This window comes from Lissotriton vulgaris, chromosome 2_1, assembly GCF_964263255.1.
Source record: "Lissotriton vulgaris chromosome 2_1, aLisVul1.2, whole genome shotgun sequence".
NCBI lineage: Eukaryota > Metazoa > Chordata > Amphibia > Caudata > Salamandridae > Lissotriton > Lissotriton vulgaris.
Genome location: NC_141687.1, coordinates 416040999 through 416062541, shown reverse-complemented (window position 1 = coordinate 416062541; position 21543 = coordinate 416040999). Strand labels below are relative to the sequence as shown.

Below are 21543 nucleotides of genomic sequence, written 5' to 3'. Positions count from 1 at the left end.
CCAGGCCAGTCGCGGGGACTGGCAGCATCCTGGCTGGGCTGGTAGCTCTGTCACTCAAATAGCTTCTCTTTCTTTAGCAATTCTATTGTGTTAAAAGGGTTGCACTGGGATCTTTGGTTTGGACCAGTCACCCCTTTTGCTTGTGGGACAGTGGAGATGGGCCATGAGCAAAATCCAAAAATGAACGATTCCATTTTAGGTCTCACCTACCAAACCCGGTAAAACCTTTTGACAGCTTACAGTGGGCTTAGAGTCTGGCCTATGCTTAACATTGCTACTCTCATTTGTTTGCTTTTTATTTGTTAGTGTGTGTGCCTTTCCTTCCTCTTGATGTGTTTTTCCCTCCCCTGGAGCATTGCCTAATAACTTGTGTCTTTCTACTGCTTACTTTTCAAGCACTACGTTTTTCTTTTTGGTTAAGCACCCATTGAAAGTGAATGTTTTTTCTAGCTGTCTCACTTGTGTACTTCTCTTTTCTCTTCTGCTGTGCTGTGTTGCCCTGTCCCTCGCTCAGGTGCTACCTACATTCCGTGTTGCACTCCCCCCGTTGTTTGGTGAAGTGCAATGTAAACGTTACATAAATTGAGTGTGGTAATATTACTTATATTTAAGTTCACTTTTTAGAGAAATTGCAGCTTTCTAGTCCTTGTCCTTTGTGATTTTAAATACTAATTTGGCAGATGACATTTAAACATTTTAACTATTTTATAAATACTTCATTGTTCTATTTTGTACAATACTTTTAGGCAAAATCCGTATAATCACCCAGAAGTGAGAGAGTAAATATAGCAGGAAATATTTGCTGATTTTCAGGTTTCAGTAACAGACCCTGGTTTGCTTAATTTTTAATATTAAAAAAAGAATGATGAAGTACTCTGTGGACAGCAGAATATGTGACGCCTAAAATAATGTCATCCTGGCTAAATATATTTGGTATCTGGAAATGTGTATGCTCTCAGTTCAATGTGAAAAGTGAAAATTCAAGCAAAGCTTGGAGCAGCCATAATTCTCGTCTAGCGTGTATATCACCAGTTCTGCAGAAGATAGCTGGTGTATCATACCAGTCCATCTATACCAGGAGTCTGCTTATCTTACTTGTTTTTTATTTACGTTGATCTATAATTGACACATGCACGCTCCAGTCTTTTTATCTTTTTGAGATTTATTAAATGAGGATCATCTGTAATGAAGTGAAAATAATATTGTAGTGTGGTGTTCCATACATGTGCTATTCAGAACACAGGCCTCATTTCACAACATTGCACATGCATGCGAGTGACACACAAACGCACAAACAGAAGAAGTGGGGGGGCTCCAAGTTTGCAACCGCGGGCCCAGCTTTTTGGAATTCCCTCCCATCTTCTCTAAGAACCTGCACCCAGTACCCTCTCTTTCGCAGAGACCTCAAGACCTTCCTCTTCACCCAAGCCTTTCCATCTTGAATGGTCACCTTTCCTACCTCTCCTACTCCCCGAGTAGCAGTTGCCAGTTAGCGCCAAGAAACCGCTAGGTGTACGAGCGCTATGCAAATCCCTTCAAATTCAAATTCAATAAGTGCCACCTCCTGGCAAAAATGTCAGATCCTAATTCACACTGTCAGGATCTGAGGTTATTTCTACCCAAAGAGGTTGTAAATTGCTGTGGAAAATCTGCAAATGTGTTAGATTTCCTCCAGTCTTAAGTTCAAGGATTATAGCATCCACAATGTCGTAACAAATTTTCATAATAGTTTCCCCAATCAATTTTCAACCTTAAATTTAGTGCCCAAAAGGCTGAAGCAAGTGTGTAAATAGAGTATGAAGAACATGCAAATTCCCAATATTTATTGTGGGCAAAGGTGGGGTGGATATATTACTATGAATAATAAATAACTAAGGATTATTTTCAAGTTAACCTTTACTATAAACCACACAGAAATATGAGTTTCATAGATTTAGATGTGTGTCCTTCGTGATTTTGAAAACTCATAAAAAAGAGCATCTGTATGTCAATCACGAAGTTATCCTTTCAGAATAGGCCCCAATGTCAGGGAGGTTTTCAGCTGTACTGAGTGACCCGAAAGATCACTGTTTGTTGTGTATTTGGCAGCATCTTACAAATGATGATGTTCAGGATGTGGGAGTGGGTCATGGTTAACAAATATGGAAATGCCCAGGGCAGCAGGCTCAGGTGTCCCACACTGGTATTCCTGTTCCTTGAATTACTGATACTGTGGGTATTAGTAATGCTACAATGCAGGAATTCCTCTGTATTCTCAGGGACACCCTAACAATGACCTTAGAAGTTATGAATTACTGAAAGCAATAGTGTTTCTGTACCAGATTGTCACTGTCATCATCCACCCATGCATTTTTGCTACTTCCTATACACAGAAATTTCACTAACTTCTACCTGGTGAAATATCCAGGTGGGAAATATTGGAAGTGTGGTATTCATGTATCTATTGTAATGTACAATTCAGGCCATAATTCAGGTTTTCATCCACAACAGGAATTCCTCCAAACTTACAATGGGGTCCTAAGTAGTAAAATGACTGCAGGCACTCTTTGAATGTAGTGTTCGAGAAAGGCGCCAGGTCACTAGCACTAAATAGTATAATTGCACATTTGTTCACTAATTAATGCATCATAGGACAAAGCAGTGCCGTCATTTGCAGCCTTCTGGTCTATAAGCCTCCACCCTCAATTTAGTTGAAGAGAATGTTCAAAGTTGCATACAAATTCCACCACCAGCTGCTTTTTAAAGGATGTCAAACTTGTGCCTTGTGCCAATGCCCGTTGCGCAAATCTGCCCATAGAGAAATGTTCATGCACCCAGTCCACATTAAGGGATTGTGATCATCCCTCCTCTGGAATGAATTTGAACTGGAAACCTGGAGGTGATCTGGGTTCCCAGTGTATGGCATTCCTGCTCTGCCATGACCACTTTAGCTGAAGGAGTGGAATTACAGAATGTGAATCCCTCATCATAACAGGGAAAAGGACCCTTGGTTGAGGTGTTATCTATGTCATGTGGCATCAAAGGGGAGAGCGACCTACAAAGCTCACAACAGGCCTTGGCCCCCGAAATAAGACCACCCAGCAACTCCCTAATCTGGTCCTAGACTTCACAAGCAGTCAGTGCTTGTTGTAGACATTAATTAAAAAATTGATAACTGGGAAATAGTCGTCACCAGTCTAATGCACTCACAATTCCGAACAAATTGTAACGTGTCCATGAAGTTCCATGGCTGGTCCTACCACCAGTGTACAGCAATACAAAGCGTCAAGATCTAGGATTACTCCTGATTTGGAACACACACTTTCAAGACGTATAGAATTCAATGAATTTCCTTGAATGTATTTTTCATTATAAAGTTTTCCTTTTATAGTTTCTTGTATCAATATAAGAGCAAACTTCAAAGAGAGAGGTGATCGAATCCACCAGCCGTATGTTCAGGAAATCTAACTGACAAGCCTTCACATGTAGGACACATAATCAATTACTTGTCATAGAGCCGTCATTATCCCAGAGTTTTTTGTTCTCAGAATCCCCACACCTTAGTTTTTAGCTGTTTGTTCTGGTCAACTGATTGGTTCGAAGTCTACTTTTTACTCCTGTGATAGTCTAATTTTAGTCTGAATATTTATTAATGAAAAATACTTCTCAAAAGGCAATTGTGCTATCTTTCTTCTATGAGTTCAAACTTCGACAGTGGGGTATGAAGCTGTATATAAAAGCTACAAATAATACAATATAGTACATTTAAAACTTAATCCAACCACCAAAATCTTTTCATAAGAACAACTTCGGTTCATTAGGTCCTGATGTACCAAAATGTTTTTTTTTACATTAATTTTTCCCAGTCACCTCCTCAACATAGTTTCTCAGTGCGTTCTATGATTTGGAACTGAATCTGGCTCAAATTATGTTGTTGTTTTGCAGAAAATGTGTCACAGTTGTGTTTTTTCGTCAGCCTAAAATGCTTTTGGATAATCAAAAAACCATCACAATACAGTATTAAAAATGACAACCTAATATATAAATGATTTCTAAAATCATTAAGAACATTAAAAATTACACTTCTGCCTTTTGTATTTAAATATTGCTTTAACCTAAGACAGGTCTTTTTGGTGAGGCTCCTGGCGTCCAGGCATAATCAGAAAATCAAGTCAATCACAGGCGTGCGCAACGCGATTGATGAAAGCAGAGGAGGAAGTGCAAGCTTGTGATATAGTAATGTAACATGGATTCCCTCAGACTGTCCCATATCTTGGGGCATGAACCTAACACAAGTTGTGTATTAATGTGTAACACAGGATCAATTACCAGAATTTGAAAGCTTTGTGCAATACCTTTACCATTGTCAGAAAGTTGATAAAATCACTTAATAATCATATGTCTTTACAATTAAAGAACACTAGTTTTGCCACATGAAACTTCTATTGTAGGACCATAAATCTTCTCCCCAGTTTGACTATCTTGGGGCTGATACATTAGGAGTGTTTTTCTCAATAGCAGGCATAGACCTATATAATGTAGGTTAATAGAGCATATTATACCCGGGTAGACTGCAGAAATACGGGCCGATTTGCTTACGTCAGCTGTTGAAGATGTGATTTGGAGGGGTTGGATCTTATGCATCTGGCATGGTGGTATTCTGGTATGCAGAAGTATTAGCATATGGTCTACATTAAATTAGATGGAATGATGAGTTTTATTTTACAGAGATCTCCTATGTAAGCATCGCTGTGGTATGTCAAAGGTGTCCCTGGTGTTACCAGAAAATATACACTGCTGGCACTCCTACTGACCAAGCATAGAGTGGTGATGAGATAATGCAAGGTCCAGGTTCCTTTCATGCACAGATTCCTTCCATGAAACACACAAAAGGTGATGGGAGGAATTCTTGCAATTTTTTTAACCAATGGCGATTGCTCAGGGAGCATCCCAACCCATCGTCTTTTGCTCACCATGCCACCTCAGTTTATACCCAGCCATTTGCAAATCAGTTTTAACCCTGTTCCTCTTGGGAAAAGTCCAGCCCGAACTGCCAGGCCAGGTCCTCCCTGAACTGGAAACAAGCATGCTAGGACCGATTTTGGGGTATCACCCCTCATCATCCAGGATAGCTTGAATCCAGTGACACAGTGAGCAAGAGAACCACATCTGGGCATACCTATGCCACTTAGGGCGGTACATGAAACACACAAAAGGTGATGGGTGGAATGCTTGTAGTTTGTTTAACCACAGGCGATCCCTTCCATGCACAAGTGGATTTAAGATTTTATTTACTACTACTTTTGGTCGAGCACTCAATGGCTCCGTAGCATTCCAGATGTGATTATAGTTGTATAAATGAGTGAACTGGCTACCTTATGCACTATTGACCTGTCAACTATGATAAAGCACATGATGTGATGTAGCTTGTTGATGTTTAGGCAATTCCTGTTGCATTGTTTTGGAGAAGCACAAATACAATTAAACATAAATAAATAAATCTGCTCCCTGGGCTACTACTCGTGATAACCATCAAAATCTTTCCTGTCAGAGAGGAGTAGAGACTTCAGAGATGGTGGGGCAATCCACCAATGGAGAGGCACTAGAAGGGTTCGGTCCACAGAAGGCCATGGAGACGAGCTGTGTTCCGGGGATTGCAAGAGCACCCTTCCCCCAACAAATATACAAACAAAAACCTTCTAAGGCTGACACTGATGTTCTGGAGAAGTTATAAAGCCATTGACAGCCAGCAGAAGTGCAGAGCCACGGTACAAAAGATGGGTTCCAGCTCCCTTGTCTTCCACTGTGTGATCTCTGCTTTTTTCATGGGTGACCATGTGATAACATCATGTGACATACGGTGACAGCACGGGAGTTGGCGGGTGTGATAATGTAACTTGGGCCACAGTGTCCATGCATGTGCCTCACTGTTGAGCCATCCTGGCTTTTATTATATGTACACCTCTTGCACCGCATTGTTCACAGCCTGTGTTGATCCGGCACACCTAGAAGTGGTTAGCTCTCCATCCGGCCATCCATCCATTCAACCATCCATCCGCCCACACATCCATTCATCAAATCCATCCATCCATCCATCCATCCATCCATCCATCCCTCCATCCATCCCTCCTTCCATCCCTCCATCCATCCTTCCCTCCATCCATCCCTCCCTCCATCCATCCCTCCCTCCATCCCTCCATCCATCCATCCATCCATCCCTCCCTCCATCCCTCCCTCCCTCCCTCCCTCCCTCCCTCCCTCCCTCCCTCCCTCCCTCCCTCCCTCCATCCATCCATCCATCCATCCATCCATGATGCGATGGTGGCATGAATGGGACACTTCGTCTATAATTAATTAGCACAGGCCCAAGGCCCGCGCTCTGTATCTCCCCCTGCGATGCCAGTTATTTATCCATCCAAACATATTAATTCTGCCATTGTGCAAGGTCTTCTCGAGGGTCAGCAGACGGTGAACGCATTCGGTGCCTTTTCCCAGCTGCGCCTTTCTTTCCTCCCCTCCTTTGTTTTGCGAGTTCAGGTGCCTTTGCAAACCTTAGGCGAGCCTGTGCATTCCAAGCAGCCGGGGGTTTTGTCTTCCTTGCTCTTCGACTCGGCAGCCGCTATCTGATCAATTCTATCCTTTAATTTATGCATTTAAAGGGTGATGGAGAATAGGTTAACGTCAGAGTCTAATTTTTTACCTCAGATGTTGAAAAGCGTTTTTTTTTTAATATTACCTTATCAGTTTCTTTTTTCATTACTGATGACTTCATTCTGTGCGGATTCAATGCCTCACTTTCTTCGAGGTAAACTAATAGATTATGTATGCGATATTTGCACGGAGTTGATTGAATTCATCTGGTGAGTTTGAATGCAGTTCATACATTCTCATAATTGTCAGGCGCTAAGTTAAGATTCAAGAATGCCTGCCAGAGCTACACAGCAGCCAGGGGTGTTCATCTTACAATATTATATCGTAGTGTTAGCACAGCCCTGTGCCCAGCCCTTCTCCCCACACTTTGGAGATTGAGAGCCCCCACGCCCCCCAACAGATGAAGGAACATGCATTGCCCAACGCCTTAGGTGTGAATTTGTGTTTATTGCAAAAGTATTTGTTTGTAGGGCAGAGCGGTGTGTTCTCTTTAGGCGGGATCATGATTGTGTGAAGCACTTTGCACAGAAGAATATGCTGAAGTGGTTGTGTGTGTGTAACACAAAATGAAGGTATGTAGAAATGTGTGTGTAGTACATATGGAACGAGACATCTCGTTGTTGTATTATAGTTTTGTATTTCTCTAGTGTTTTCCTACCTGTTGTCAAGGCTACAAAGTACTCTCCAACAGGTCGAAAATATTTTTACACAATTGTCCAGTGCATAGTTTAGGAAACGGTTTTGCCATAACATCTGTAGGGGTCTAGTTTTGCTGTTAGGAAGTGGATTATCTGAAATATATTCCATTTCCTGACGTTAATGCTGGGGGGTGCAGTAGGGGGGGTGGGACTCTGCCCGTTCCAGTTATGTGTGGAATGTTACAACAAATGGTCACACTTATACAAGAAACAGGACTAGGGATCAGTTTATTGTGTTATTTGTCAGTGATGTTTGCTGCCTGTGTACTGTGACCTTGAAGTGCTCTTGATACATTGGTTCTCATTGGTTGACTCAGATCTAACTGAGTCAATCTGCTGATTTGGCACCTACTAGTTGTATGATGGTCTTTGCTGATTACATTTTAATATTGGAGCCCCACTCTCTTTTCTCTCCCTGAAGTCCTGGTTATACATATGTGTCACTCAAGCTGAAAATAAGGCATACTTATAACATTAACCCCTTTCATGCTGATGACGGCCCCCAGCCGTCATGCATCACGGTGCTCGTGTGCTGATGACGGCTGGGGGCCGTCATGAACCCGCCCACTCTTTAAAACAGCCGCACAGGCGCAGAAGCGCGGCCGCGGCCAAGGGGTTAAAAAGAGGCTTAACAACGTGGCAACTACCTTTGATTACCAAGTGCTAAGTCCCCATTGGCACTTGTACTTGGTCACCTTTCATGAGTGATACCTGCCTTCATGAGCACTAAGATTAGCTAATACAGTCCTTTTGGTGATCCATATTTTTGAAACCACGATTTTTAAAACCACAACCACGTAAAGCAGGTTCTTGGCAGTTTTCAATATAGCTAAACAAATTGATTTTCTGAATCCACGAGGTGAGATGAAGTTTGTTCTAATTGTTGTGTGGTTTTAAATCCTACTTTGAATAACATTGATCAGACTTCTATTTATCCTTAGTGTAGGCAAAAGCAAGCACTTTGATTACCAGTCTTTGGTAAAAGCACTTTATAAAGGAAATAAGCATATTAATTTTCCATGGTGCCATCCGTCTTCAATTTAAGCAGGTTTATGGATCTTTCCCATGGCTCCCTGAGGCACTGTGTTTGTTCGTTGATTTGGCATAAACCTGAAAGGCACAAGCGGGTTAGAGTCGTGGACATCGCAAGACTGGGGAGTAAACCTCTGACCTATTTGCTGGTTATCAATCATGTCCATGTCACTGTTTACTGCCATAGAGGGTTGGGGAGAGGGAGGGAATGAGTGGAGACCCAGATAGTCATCTTTGAGACCCTTACATTTCGTGGACTGGCAGGGCAGCAGTCTAACCCGGTACATGTTGTGCTGGTGCCCTTAGAGCGCTGGTAGGGCTTGGTGAGGTCATCTCTTCAGACCAAAGCCTTGGTAGCGAGTTAGAACTGCGGCCAGTTCAGGTGGTGTCTGGTACATCGGAAACAAGTAGTTATTACTGGGTCCCAAAAACTGTTATTATTATTATTAATTATTAAAAAGGCTCTTCTATAGCGCATGGCCACTCGGGAGCATCCCAGCGTTTAGGACTAACCAAAAGGAGATGGATTAAAGATGCAGGTCTGTATTATCTAGCTTTTTGGGAAGAGGAAGGTTTTTAACTTTTTCGGGAAGGCGAGTAGGTTAGGCTCTTGACGAAGAGGTGGAGGAAGAGCATTCCACAACCCAGCCGCGTTATGCGAGAACAGACGGCCCCCTGTACGGGCCCTGCTAATCCTGGGAGTTATCAGAAGGTTTTGTTGGTTTGAACGAAGGTTCCTAGTGGGTTTGTATGGCCTGATCATGTCATCTAGAATGGGGGGGCCTCTTCCGTAGAGTGTTTTATGGACCGTGCAGAGTGTCTTGAACCTACTACTGTGTCCTCCTTGGTTTTCGTGAGGTTGTTGTGGCGGTGAGTCAGACACTTATGTTATTCTTGTCCAGTTTCTCCTTCACAGTAGCCAATTTTAGGGGAATTTTGCACCCATGATTAAGTAAGGCACTGGTGCCCTGTATTTTGTAATCCTGTCCTGTTTAATATCTTGATGGTATCCAAAGTGTGAATCTGCTTACGGGTTAAACGCCTCCTGTTTTTGCTTTTTGCATAGCAGAATTCTTTGTCCATGGTAAGGGAGGTGATCAGCACCTGAAGATCGGATCTCCCAGGTTGAGTGGTTGTCGGAAGACAAGAGGTGGGGCCTATTGGAGAAGGTCTTTTGCAATCATTCATCATGCTGCAGGATAGATGTTAAATACTTGCCAATCATGTGGTGGATTTCTGACTCTGACTTGTTCTTGACTTCCAGTGAGACCCCAACTTGTCCACAGTTCATTGCTTGTATTGTATTCATTGCTGATTTACTTTAAACCAGCTGCTCCGACCCATGCCTGCCACCTAGAGGCATCATGCAGGTAAGTCGGAGATCTGTCCCACGTATACTCTCATGTTTTAGACGTGCAAGCATGGCATCTGGCTAACCTGACGTTTGCCCATGTGGCCTTTCCAAGTCATCTGATCTACTCTGGCCCATCACTGGCAGCCTCAGATCTGGCCAAGCCATGCCAGTCTTTCAGAGGTGACCCTGAAGTATCTGTGCCTGGCACATGAGAGCCTGTAGGCCGGCATGGCATGCAGTGACTCTATTAGGAACCTACTAGCCTTTTTGGGAGAGGTCGAAGTGCCCCAGATCAAATCTTGCTGACGCCTAGCATACTCCGGAGTGTGTTGCAGATAATTCTTCTATAGAACATCTCTCTAATAGGATGTTTATACTTTCCACATGACTGCCATGTGGGTGTCATGGACTATGCATTCCATTTTTGTTTACTCTGTCCTTACCTGGGAGTTGTAGGTGTTAGGGAACAACCTGACACCTCTCCCCATATTGTATTATTGAGTCATGTCTGGCAGGCTTGAAAATCTCTCCATAAAGTACATGGCTCAGGGAACACCTGTCACAGTGTATGTTATGCACACGTCTTAAGCCTCAGTTTTAGTCCAGTCCGTTGCAGTGAAAGTTTGCAATATAAGATTTTGGTAGCTGAAGTAAGGTAGGGATTTGCTACTATTTATTTACAATTTCTATCTGCATGCACCCCCACCCAATCCCTCTCTCACCCACCTCTCCCAATGTGTGTACCTTAACTTTGACTAGGAAAATGCTCATTGTCAATAGAGTGAGGAGTTAGATATGGTTGTGACAACACACCCGGTAATGCCACTAAATGAGATCTGATTGCCTAGCCTTACTAAACACCTCCTACTTTATTCTTTTAGGACTTTTGTCCTTTTAAAAGAGTAAACAAAAGTATGGAGCCATGCATCTGCCTTGCTGCTGAAGTTACGTCAAATGCCAGATTTCAGCTTACTGCAAGTTAACAAAGCTCCATATGTTGGCAAAATAGCTAAACAAATTGCTATAGCGGATTTAAAATAGTCAACAAGGTAGTGACAGAGGACATCTCATCTGGCACAGAGGATGGAATTCTGTTGCTTTATGTGTTTTTCTTTCATATTTGTGACTATGCCAGATGATCCACTTGTCTCTTCCCAGACTCTCTGATTAGGCATTGTTCAGATTACAGCCCCAAATTGGGGACAGGAGCGGTGGTCTCATCAGCGCGTCATTTGCGGTGACCGGCATTAGACTTTCTATGGGTCTCCGCATAAAAGCCCAGCTTTCGTTAGCATGTACATCTGTAGCACTGTGAACGTCGCCATTCACAAGGCCCTTCAAGCGCTTTACAAAAGGCATTCAGAGATGTTTAACAGTGAAAGGGATTATAATTGGGTTCTGGAGGGAAGGAAAACTAGACATAACAGCCTCCTTTATTCTGCTTCATTTGCTCAGAGCCACTTGGTTTCACCATTGACTGAATAACCCTCGGAAAGCAGAGGAGAAAAAAAAAGGTTTCTTACCCAGGAGTATAAGACGACATATGAATGTTTTCAGGAACAAAAAAAGCAATGCCGAAATGTAGCCTGCCGGTTTTCAGCCTTGCATCCTTCCGTCGGTTTGTTAAAGAGTCTTTAGCATGCTGGCGGCATTGGTCATATTTTCCTGTCTATAAGCAATCCTTTTGGGGATGCTACAGTAATGGACGGCGGCTCACACAAGTCACACGGGTATCATTTGACGCATTTCATAGGGTCAGGCCAGAAACTGAGTAGCAAATGTTTATAACTTCCAACTCAGATGGATCCTCTGTGTGTTACATGGTACCTGCAAGTTTCACATGGGAATCTGGCAAAGACACTTTATTGCACTAATCACAGCATATCTTTGTAAAGAGTTGGTTTACAGCTTTGCACTGTCATAGTTACTATTCTGACTTCTCCTGGTCTTGGAAGGTGACATCAGATGCCTTTGATTGAGATGTTGGGGAAGGTCGGTGTGTGCAGTGCCAGAGCTCCATAGCCCACCCCCTTACAGGATCTCACATTCTCTAAGGCCCCTTTGCCTAAACCTTTGTCTCTACCCCCTAGCCTATCCACCCTTATAATACCCGAAGTAGTATACCAAGGCCAACAGAGGAAGCTAGCCAAGCCTTACCAGGTCACATTGAGCTGGCTCTCTGCCCAACAAAGTGTTGATATACATGGTAATTTCTGCACTTGAGGCATATTTATATAAATATATCAAGTGAAGTGCTATAGTATTTAGAGAGAGTCGGCACTTTAAGAAATAATCTAATATTTCAAAGGTTGCCACAGTGGCCAAGAGCATTAATCCCCAGCAAAAATAAAGCATTGAAGGGCCTATCACAGAATTGAGTGAAGCGGGTTGAAACCACAGAGCCACAGCATAGAATGTGAGTTCACAAAAGGCAAATCATGTCTCACTCTTCAGTCCCATGTATATTTCTGCACGAGAAAGACAGTGCACAAAAGCTCTTACATCTCAATCAGGCCCCATAGATACAACGGAATTGCCCATTCGACCATTGCTAGCCACATGAGTCGCAAAGGCCAGCATTGACTTTCAGGGAATAGCTGATGTCCTTCAGTTCCTTATTCCTCCAGTCTTGAAGATTCAGTTGTATGACAGCCCATGCGATTCAGAAAAAATGAAAATCTTGTCAGTTTTCAAAATAAACAGCTGTTTTGTTAATGATTTTGCTACTGGTAAGCACGAAGAAGCCAGACTCACGCACCAAATTCTATAACCGGGGCTGTTAGTGCAAGCATACGCGTCACTTGTACATACTGATCTCCCTCAGTGAAATGCCACATCCTTTGGAAGAAGGCACAGTTTGATGAAAAATAGGCATCCCACAAGGAACAGTAATTGGGTACATTGGAAAATAAGTACCATGATTTCAGCGTATACTTTCCTAGCATGATGTCATCATACTTTTAGCAATTGATTATTCAAAGTTCAGAAGCCTTCCACCCTCAAAATCTTTCAGAATGTCAGCAGCCCTAATTGGGATAGAAGCACACTTGTTAATGAGCAGTGCCCTGGGGCCTTCCTCTGATTTACTTGTTTTCAGCTCAAGATGTTGTCATTGGTCCTGTTGGATTTCATGCAAAAAACGTTTCTTTAAAGATGGTCTCCTTCTGAGCCGGCCCTGGGATGTAATGAATATTTTTCCACAGATTCTAGTGATTCAGAAACTCATTCAGGAATTAAGTCTCAATCCAGACTGCTCCTTGAGCCACCTAGGCTGACACAAGTGCATCATTATAGAATCTGATTTTCTTTTCCTGGCAGTGGGCAGGGTATTTCTCTTGCCCTAGAGTCTTAGTTTCTGTATCAGAAGCAAAGGACAAGGGGCCATATGTATGAACACATTTTCCTATAGACACAGAATGGGTAAAACCTTTTGATACATATGGCCCAAGATCATTAATATGAAAAGATATTATTTTTCAATGCCTTGTTTTTGGTGATGAAGCTCTCATATAGTATGTATGGAAAGAGGCACTTACATTGAGTCTTGTAAAAGGAATTTTATCTGTAAGTATTTACTGTTAAATGTAGCGCTAAAACATGTTTTTAGGACTACTCTGACTATTGGAAAGTCTCACCATAAGATTTTTTCTAAATTGTAGTCTGACCCTATGATTTGCCTTCAGTACTGATTTGTTACCTGGAAGGCTACATTCATGTTGATCATCTTCATCCTAACTATGAAATGGTCATCCGGGGTTTTTCTAGGTTCTCAAGTAGCACATTATTTTTAAATATCCAACGTTTTCCCAGTCTTCATGCATGGATCAGGTTTGTTAACTGGTGAGCAATCTAAAGGAATCTGAAAAACAAGTATACTGCAGATACTGTAAAGTTGTTTGATTTGAATTTACTGCATGTAACAATGAATATTTAGTAATGCCCGGAAGGATGTTACCTGGACTTATATCTTCTTTTTTATTTTTAGTATTCATCCCTCCGCTGGTAACGCAGACCGTATTCAACAATTACGGAAGGAGTACCACCAGGCACGGAGAGAGGGTTTCCATCTGTATGAGGAGGAGGAGGACAGAGGAAGGCCTTCTGAATATGAACAACACTGGGTAAGACTCTGTACACCTCAGGGATCTATTGCTATGCAAGCTGTTGGAGGCTGGAACTTAAATAACAAATTGGGCAACGGATTCCTTTCTGTAACAGCTCCAAAAAACATTGGCTGACTGGCCCTTCAGGAAACTAGTAGGCTACCTTTTCAGAGCATCCAGAATTTTGGTAAATATCCCAATTCCCTTCACCAAGTCAGTTTTTGTTCACAAGCCTTGCAGAATCCTTGGACTGTAAAGTTTGACTGAAACCCTTTGACCTTCATTCACAGTTGCCTGTTGTGAAAAGGGACCATATTGAGGTCAATGGGCAGATTTATTAACCTTTTAAACAAAGCTTTAAGTGATAAGTTTCAAACACGTAGCATGTTAGTTTTTTCATGTAAGTAACTATTATTATGATCTGAGTTTTTCCTACTACTTAATCATCGTTACCTGTTTATTAGGGGTAACACGCTGTTGTTTTCAACTTTTTGCTTCAGGATCCCATTTATTGTTGATATCTCCTACCTAAGCAGATTACATTTATTATGCAGTTTGCAATTGTACATAGGGCCTGATTCTTGGCAGGTGGGTTACTTCGTCGCAACAGTATATCCTGTCCGCCGAAATATAAATCCCATTATATCCTACGGGAATTATATTTCGGCGGATGGGAAACCCGTCACCGTTATGACTGAGTAACCCATCCTCCAAGATCCAAATCAGGCGCATAGTCTCTGATGCTCAGGGTCATGCTTTGTAGTGATTATGCATTTAGGTTAACAATTGTTGTTGGGCCCTTCCAGTTCATTGACAATCAGAGGGTCATTGAGATAAAGTTCATCAAGAAACTCTCTGCGAGTACTAGATGCCATTGTCCAGTTACATTCATGCATCCGGCAGGGGTTTTTAGTCCATCTCAGTCGCAGATATTAAAACAGTGAAGAAGGCCCCTGAGAGTAAGGATAGTGAGATCTGCGGGAATGCGACAGAGGGTTGTTTCCAATGTCACTGTTTTACTTTCATTCCACGGTACCCGGCTCGTCCTATTATTGTGTTTGCCACTGTTTCCTGTCCCATGCAGCAACTGGTCTGTATAAGTAGTACAACAGGACCTCGCTACAGAGACATGAAACATAAGGTGATGGAGAGATAGACAGATGGATATGCGGAATGACCAACAGACACACTGTGCATTCCACCAACGATTATTCTTAGCGATATATACAATCAACATCTGGACTAACAACCGCTGTATTAACATATGTTATAAGTGTACAGTCAGGGCAAGAGCTCTTTGACATTATGGAATGGGAACAAGCCGCTAGAAAGAGGATGCTGCAACATTTAGTCAAGACTCAGAACTCTAAAAATAAGATTGCCTTCTTTTGAAATGAAGTATTCTCCTGACACTTGGGTTGGTATTTTCACATTGTTCATTCTGGCTCTGTGAGATTTATTGTTTTGCTGTATGTTGGTGGTATCTCGTTACGCTCTTTTTACTTCCCCATCTGCTTCTTCTTTTGCTGTGAGAAACCTATGAATAATGAAACAGTTTTTGATGGGATATTTTGTTTTCAGTCCTGCAAATTCATTATTAGTCACTCAAACCTTATGACGCCCTGACTCACTTATTTTCTGGCAACGGAAAATAACCCTCTCTGTGCGAAATATATCACAGGGAAAATGCATGGCGTTTAGTTGGGAGTGGCCCACACCTCCCCCAAGAACCCCAATAGGCTGGAAGTGCCCCCATAAGAACCCACAAATTGCAGAAAGCAAGAAAATTATGGGCCAAAGAGAAGCCCGCTGTGAAATTTAGCGTGGAGGTTGCTTGGCAATCTCTGGAGTTGGCGCAGTATTGTGTGGGCCAACGTGCCGCGGCGGCTGCAGGCCCCCGGCTCTAAGTGGTCACTGTTGTGTTGGCCGAGAGGGCCCTGCTGCTTTGGCCTACCCTGCCAGCCACGGCACTTTATTCGGCGTCCAGGGCGAACCGACTAAAAGGCTCCTGATAGGAGGGAGATCGCTCCTAGGGTGCAATTAGGCTGAATCTTTTTTGGAGAGTGGTACATTTCGGGTAAAAGCTCAGGAGGGGAGAAACTGCTTTCAGATTCCAATAAAACGTCTTGAATTCAAGACTTTGTCGCTTCCAGTGAGGTCTTTTTCTCAGTTTCCTGCTGTGATTGAGTGCTCTTTGTGTTGTCTGTAACCATGGAAAGAGGCCTTTGTGAGCCTTTTTCCTCCAAGGGAACCTCTTAGGAGCATTTTATTGATTTGAACCATTACAGTGATTGACATAGTGATAAGTCACACTTTTTCAAGAGAATAAAATGTATTTTTTTGTAGAAATATGAAGCAGGTTCGCTGATAAATGCTCACCAGACACTGCATCCTGCCAATATTCCCATTTGTTCTCTTCATACAGACTCTGTGTTCTCCGCGTTACATTTCTCATTCACTGTTGCTCCTGCTTGTCCAGGGTGTTTTATATGATGCAGCTGAACTTGGCACTGCCGCATACGTTAGCTGGTGGTGCACGCGTTTGCAACACCCCTACACCCCTCATAGGCCGCTTACTACTGCACATGTGGTATTCGAAGCGCTGTGTTCAATGCAAGATGGTGCTATGTGGCATGAAAGGAGGAGGGTTTTGCTCTGAAAGTAAAGTCAGGGAAAGAAACCCGAGGTTTCCACCAGTGAAGATGGTCACAGGAGAACTCACCTTCCTTACAAGTGCACGACTAAGTAGTTCTCACTCACACCAACTCCTGGTCCATAGGGAGTACCGTGGTAAGAAAAGAGAAACCCCAGGACCTTTAAATGACTTGAGCAATATAGGTTTGAGGCAACCCATTTCTGCTTATGGCTGATTGATTATTTTGAGCATTTAAACATGGACTTCATCATTTTGCCAAACTCAAGTTGAGTAATCATGTTATGTCACCTTTGGCTTATTGAATAATGAGCATACACGGTTAGACTATGCTTTTCACTTGAGTGGTTTAGGCTTTACTGTTACTTAATTTGCTAATCTGTCCCAGCCGCTCCTAATTTATTACTTGAAGCTGCAAATTAAAACATTGACCTAATGATGTCCCAGGGATACCGGGGACAAGTAATCAAACCCCAAGATCATTAATGCTAGACACATTATTACTTTATTGCAAAGTAATAATCCTTGCCTCAAAAGGATAAGACAAACCACCTCGGTGCAATCCTGTCACTAAGGAGGTCAGAGGCCAAGGAGGGGACAGCCTTTGCTGCCCTAAAGGCAATATATATCTTGTTGTATCACCCATGGACCTAAGGATCTTGTAAATTATTCAGGACACTTTGAATTGTCCCTCACTTGTAGTATTCACACATACCCCACATTCACTCTACATGTTTTCACATCCTACAAGCCTGCTGCCTATGGGAATAAGTAATTCCAGTCTTACATTAGTACTATGTGGACTTTTGCAGGTTCCCCATAAATTTCATAATCTCACAATCTGTCTCCTGTCTAGGTCTTGTGAAGTTGGAAAGGCATGTTCAACCGCATAGACCATGAGTGTAAGAGCATGGATCACTCCTCATGAGATGCATGGGACTTGTCTGCGATCGAGTTTTAAACACGATATCCTCGGGTCTTCTTAAAGCAACGGGTGCAACATGGTATACCTGGCATGGCTGGCGGTCCCTGCGCTTCTTACTAATTCTACCTCCAGCCACGTTGTAACTGTCCCTCTCCTACTAGCTCCTCGAACCAGTCTAACCTGACGCTCCACAGAGCTTTAACCCTTCCATCCATGGTCATATCATGGCAGCTCCATGCACACCTGCACAGTGCAATTGCATCAGAGAGAAAACACTGGACATGTACCTTGTTGAAGTCTGCTCCCAGAAATGCCATCATGCTCTTAGCACCATATGGGACCACACAGGATTCTACCTGTTTACTCCAGTCCCATAACTACAGTCTACCTGGCGCCTTTTCCATGATGGCTTTGTAGTAGAGTTCCCACAGACAATGGGATATAGATGTCTTATGTGTATAGCATCCTGTGTGATTATAGACACAGACCAGGTGGTGAGAAGATTCACCAAACCATATTACTTATAATCTCGCATATGGCTTCCTTTTGCTTATGACCCTTGTCCCACTTACGGGAATCAATGCGTAATTCAATGGTTTTTCCATTGTTCCTTTCCTACACCTGCTGAATCCACATAGTGGCACCCTCAGTGGACATTGATCACTGTATCATAGATACGTTCAACAATGTTTTCTTGGCATCTCCCCCAAGATGCACTCGATGACACTGTTTCAAGCTCAGATACGTAGTGCTTTTGCTGACTACTTCACACATAACATTGGCTCAGTCGATTCTCCTGGGGTGGTTTGGAAAGCTTTCAAAGCGCATGTCCGTGGCATATGTATATCAAAACAGTGAGGCATCCTTCACAACCTGGCACCCGGCTGCAAGTGCTAGAGCGTGAACTTTGACAGCATTAATTGCGTTACATTGAAACAGCTGATATGCGGTCGTAGCTCCTTTTCAGGGACACACTAATGGAATACAAGGAATATGTGGTCAGCGAGGTGTGCTACTGACTTAAGGAGGCCATTGCACGCCGGTTTGGGGAGGACAACAGTGTAAGCCAGACTCTTGCGGCAAAGATCAAATAATGATATAGCAGCTCTTATATTACTGAATTACTTGACCCTGCTGGTCAGCCGCACACTCCACAGCCGAGATCATCCAAACCATGCTGCAGTTCTACTCCAGGTTGTATGCATCTCAGAGGGAAGCATCACCTCCCTCTGAGACGCCCTACAACTCCTCTGGCCTGACAGTAACCACAGGCTTTACCTAGATACCACCTTCACATTAGATATGGTCATCCAGGCCATCCAGGATACGGCTGGGGGCCTGACTGCTCAGTTCTATAAAGTCAATGCTGATGACTGTGTGTGGCACCTATTGGCAATGTAGAGGATTCCCGGAGCGTGGGCCATCTACCTCCCTCAGTAAGCGAAGCTCTAAACAGTGATACTCCAAGTAGGGCCCGGAGACCATATGCGGTCCCTCCTCTCCTTTACATGCAGCCCCTTGGTCAACAGCAGCCCTGGACTAGACTCCTCATAAAAAAATGTTAAATAAATAGGAAAGCATTTATTTAAAGGTTAATTTAAGTTAAAGGAAGGAAGTTACTAGGGTGTCCTGCACTGCTGAAATATAGAAACGCCCTAATTTTTAAAGATATCTTGCAGCAAAAGTCTAAAAGTATGGTAAAGTCTGTTCAAAATTCTACACGTGTATATCATGAACATGCAGAACCGCTTCACCTTATTACATCAAAATATATCAATGCATTGAAAATTTATTTTTTAAGTGATAGTTTTCAAACATGGTCTTAGAAACTTTCATTCTTATTCGCCCCCCCCCCCCCCCCCCCACCGCCCCACCGAGCGGTAAGGCAGTTGTTATGCGTACGCTTTGGGTTGCCTGGGTTTACATTATACAAGAACAATATTATGGTTTATTAAATCAAACATAGGAGAAGGTTTTGTACAGCACATATCCTGAAGTCATTTAATTCAAAATCCTCATATGTGACAATGAAAAATGAGGGAAAGTGAATAAAACAATTGCATAGGATCACACAGTTTATTTTGGTGGAGAAGCCAGGACTAAATCCAAGTTTTTGGTTTCACATTGTGCAATTCAGACACTAGATGTATATGCTTTGCTTCTCCTACAACTACCTTACTGCCAATCACCTCAACCCCTGAATGCCACTCTGCTGGCATCAAAGTGGCCCTCCATCACATAACAGACCAAACTTCGTGGCCCCTCGGAAAATGTTTGCTAGTACCCATACTCTAATAGATACACTCCTGAAACCCGAGAATCCTCTGCGTAAATGTGACTCCTACAGGTCACTCTCCATGATAAACCTAGGTAAGTACCAGTGAAAATGATTGTACCCACTTCCTTCCTGGGATTGTACTTTATCCCTGGATGTTCAACCAGCCATAACCTCCTTTCCTTTTTGCATGGTTCTATACATTAAAACTGCACCTAGCAGTGTTAATTGATGCGACCAAAGCCTTATACTCACTGAAGTACTCTTAACTATTTGCACTCTTGCGGCGCCAAGGCTTTAGTCCCGGCTTTCTCCAGCGGAGCAGGCTATAGTACAAGCACCCAACTACCAGACTCCACATTAATGGTGAGGTCTCATGCTCAATTACCATCAACAGGGGCACCGTTTAGGGATGCCCACTCTCCCCAAGCATTTATGCAGTTGCCATGGACCCCCTAGTGGCTCGCCTCTGAGAGCATCGTGCTAAGCGAGGTCTCAACTATACAGCTTGCCCTGTGATAAATGTGATGTATGCGGGTGACATTGCTATATATGTTGGGGAGCCAACTACAAACCTTGCACCAATCCAACGTGAATTCACCAACTTCACTGTGCTGGCTGGAATAGCTGTTAACTCGTCAATGTTGACCGTCTTCCCCCTCACTGAGAGTACACCACGCCTCCGCGCTGACTATCCTTAAGTGGGCACATGATAATGTGCGCAACCCTGGGATCCAAATCAGCAGAGACATTGCCCAAACCTAGCTAGAGAACTATGGTGGGGTTGTTGGGTGGCTAGAAGAGCTAGTCCCTATGTGGATTCCTGTACCAATGTCACTTGTTGGACGCGTAGCTATTTCAAAAATGGTAGTGCTGCATACATTTTTTTATTTGTTTATCAACATCCCTATTCCGCTCACTAGAGCGTTTTTCACAAGGATTTGCTTTCTTCCGATACAACTGGCATGTGTAAATCGATAGCCTTGCCTTTCCTGGGAAACTCTGACCTTACTTTTTGAGCAGGGAGGAATCTGCATTCTAGATATTGACTTTACTATTACTGTGCACAAGCCTACTATGCATTTTGTTGGATACACCCAGTCCACTTCCGGCCCCATACTGCGATACAGGGGGATGATAGATGCCCCTTATGCAGAGCTGTATGCACCGCACTTGCATATCCATGTAAGGAGATGGACACATTTCATTGCACTGTGTTGGCCTAGCATTGCCTCCACAGGAGAGCCCACTTAGACGGCCTATACTCAGCAAACCTTTAACTCACGGACAACCCGGCTCTAGTGACAACTATGGTAGCATCTGTCAAATTACAGCTGCACAGGCTAAGCCTGGAGACATTGAGTGACCTTTACCCCATAGGTTTAATTAATATCCACTCAGGACCTACCGGCACATACTCGTTGCATGCCATTAGACATGCTCATATACTATACACTGTGCAGCACCTGTAGGACTTCACACAGCACATTCCCCTGTGAGCCATTGGCCCAGTCAGCATTAGATTGCGTGCTGGGTCACTCATCCCCTAAATGATACATCAATGGCCTGTATGGTACCTTGCAAGATAAGGCCTCTGTGATTACTCCCATGGAGTTACTGCGATGACAGGTGGATCGGAGTGATGATCTCACAGAGGGAAAATGGAAGTACTGTTGCTCCCAAACTAGCATGCTGTCGCCCAAATGTTGGCTGAGGCTGATTCACATAAAATTCCTCCATCACACCTATCACCCACCCACAGGCCTGTGGGAGATTGGCTTACCTATGGAGGTACTATGCGAGTGCTGCGGGAGCTGACATTCTACACCTTGCATAGAGACCGCCTGCCCCTCCTCACTTTTTGACTGTCTGG

At 43.2% G+C, this 21543-nt stretch overlaps 1 protein-coding gene across 1 annotated transcript in view; it reads left to right on the top strand.

Moving 5' to 3' along the window:
- The window catches only part of PARD3B (par-3 family cell polarity regulator beta), a 1965377-nt gene that overhangs the window by 1677519 nt on the left and 266315 nt on the right, over positions 1–21543 (top strand). Inside the window, exon 21 of the mRNA XM_086954074.1 lies at positions 13700–13835. Within this exon, the coding sequence (XP_086810200.1) occupies positions 13700–13835 (136 nt within the window). The remainder of the gene's footprint in view (positions 1–13699; positions 13836–21543) is intronic.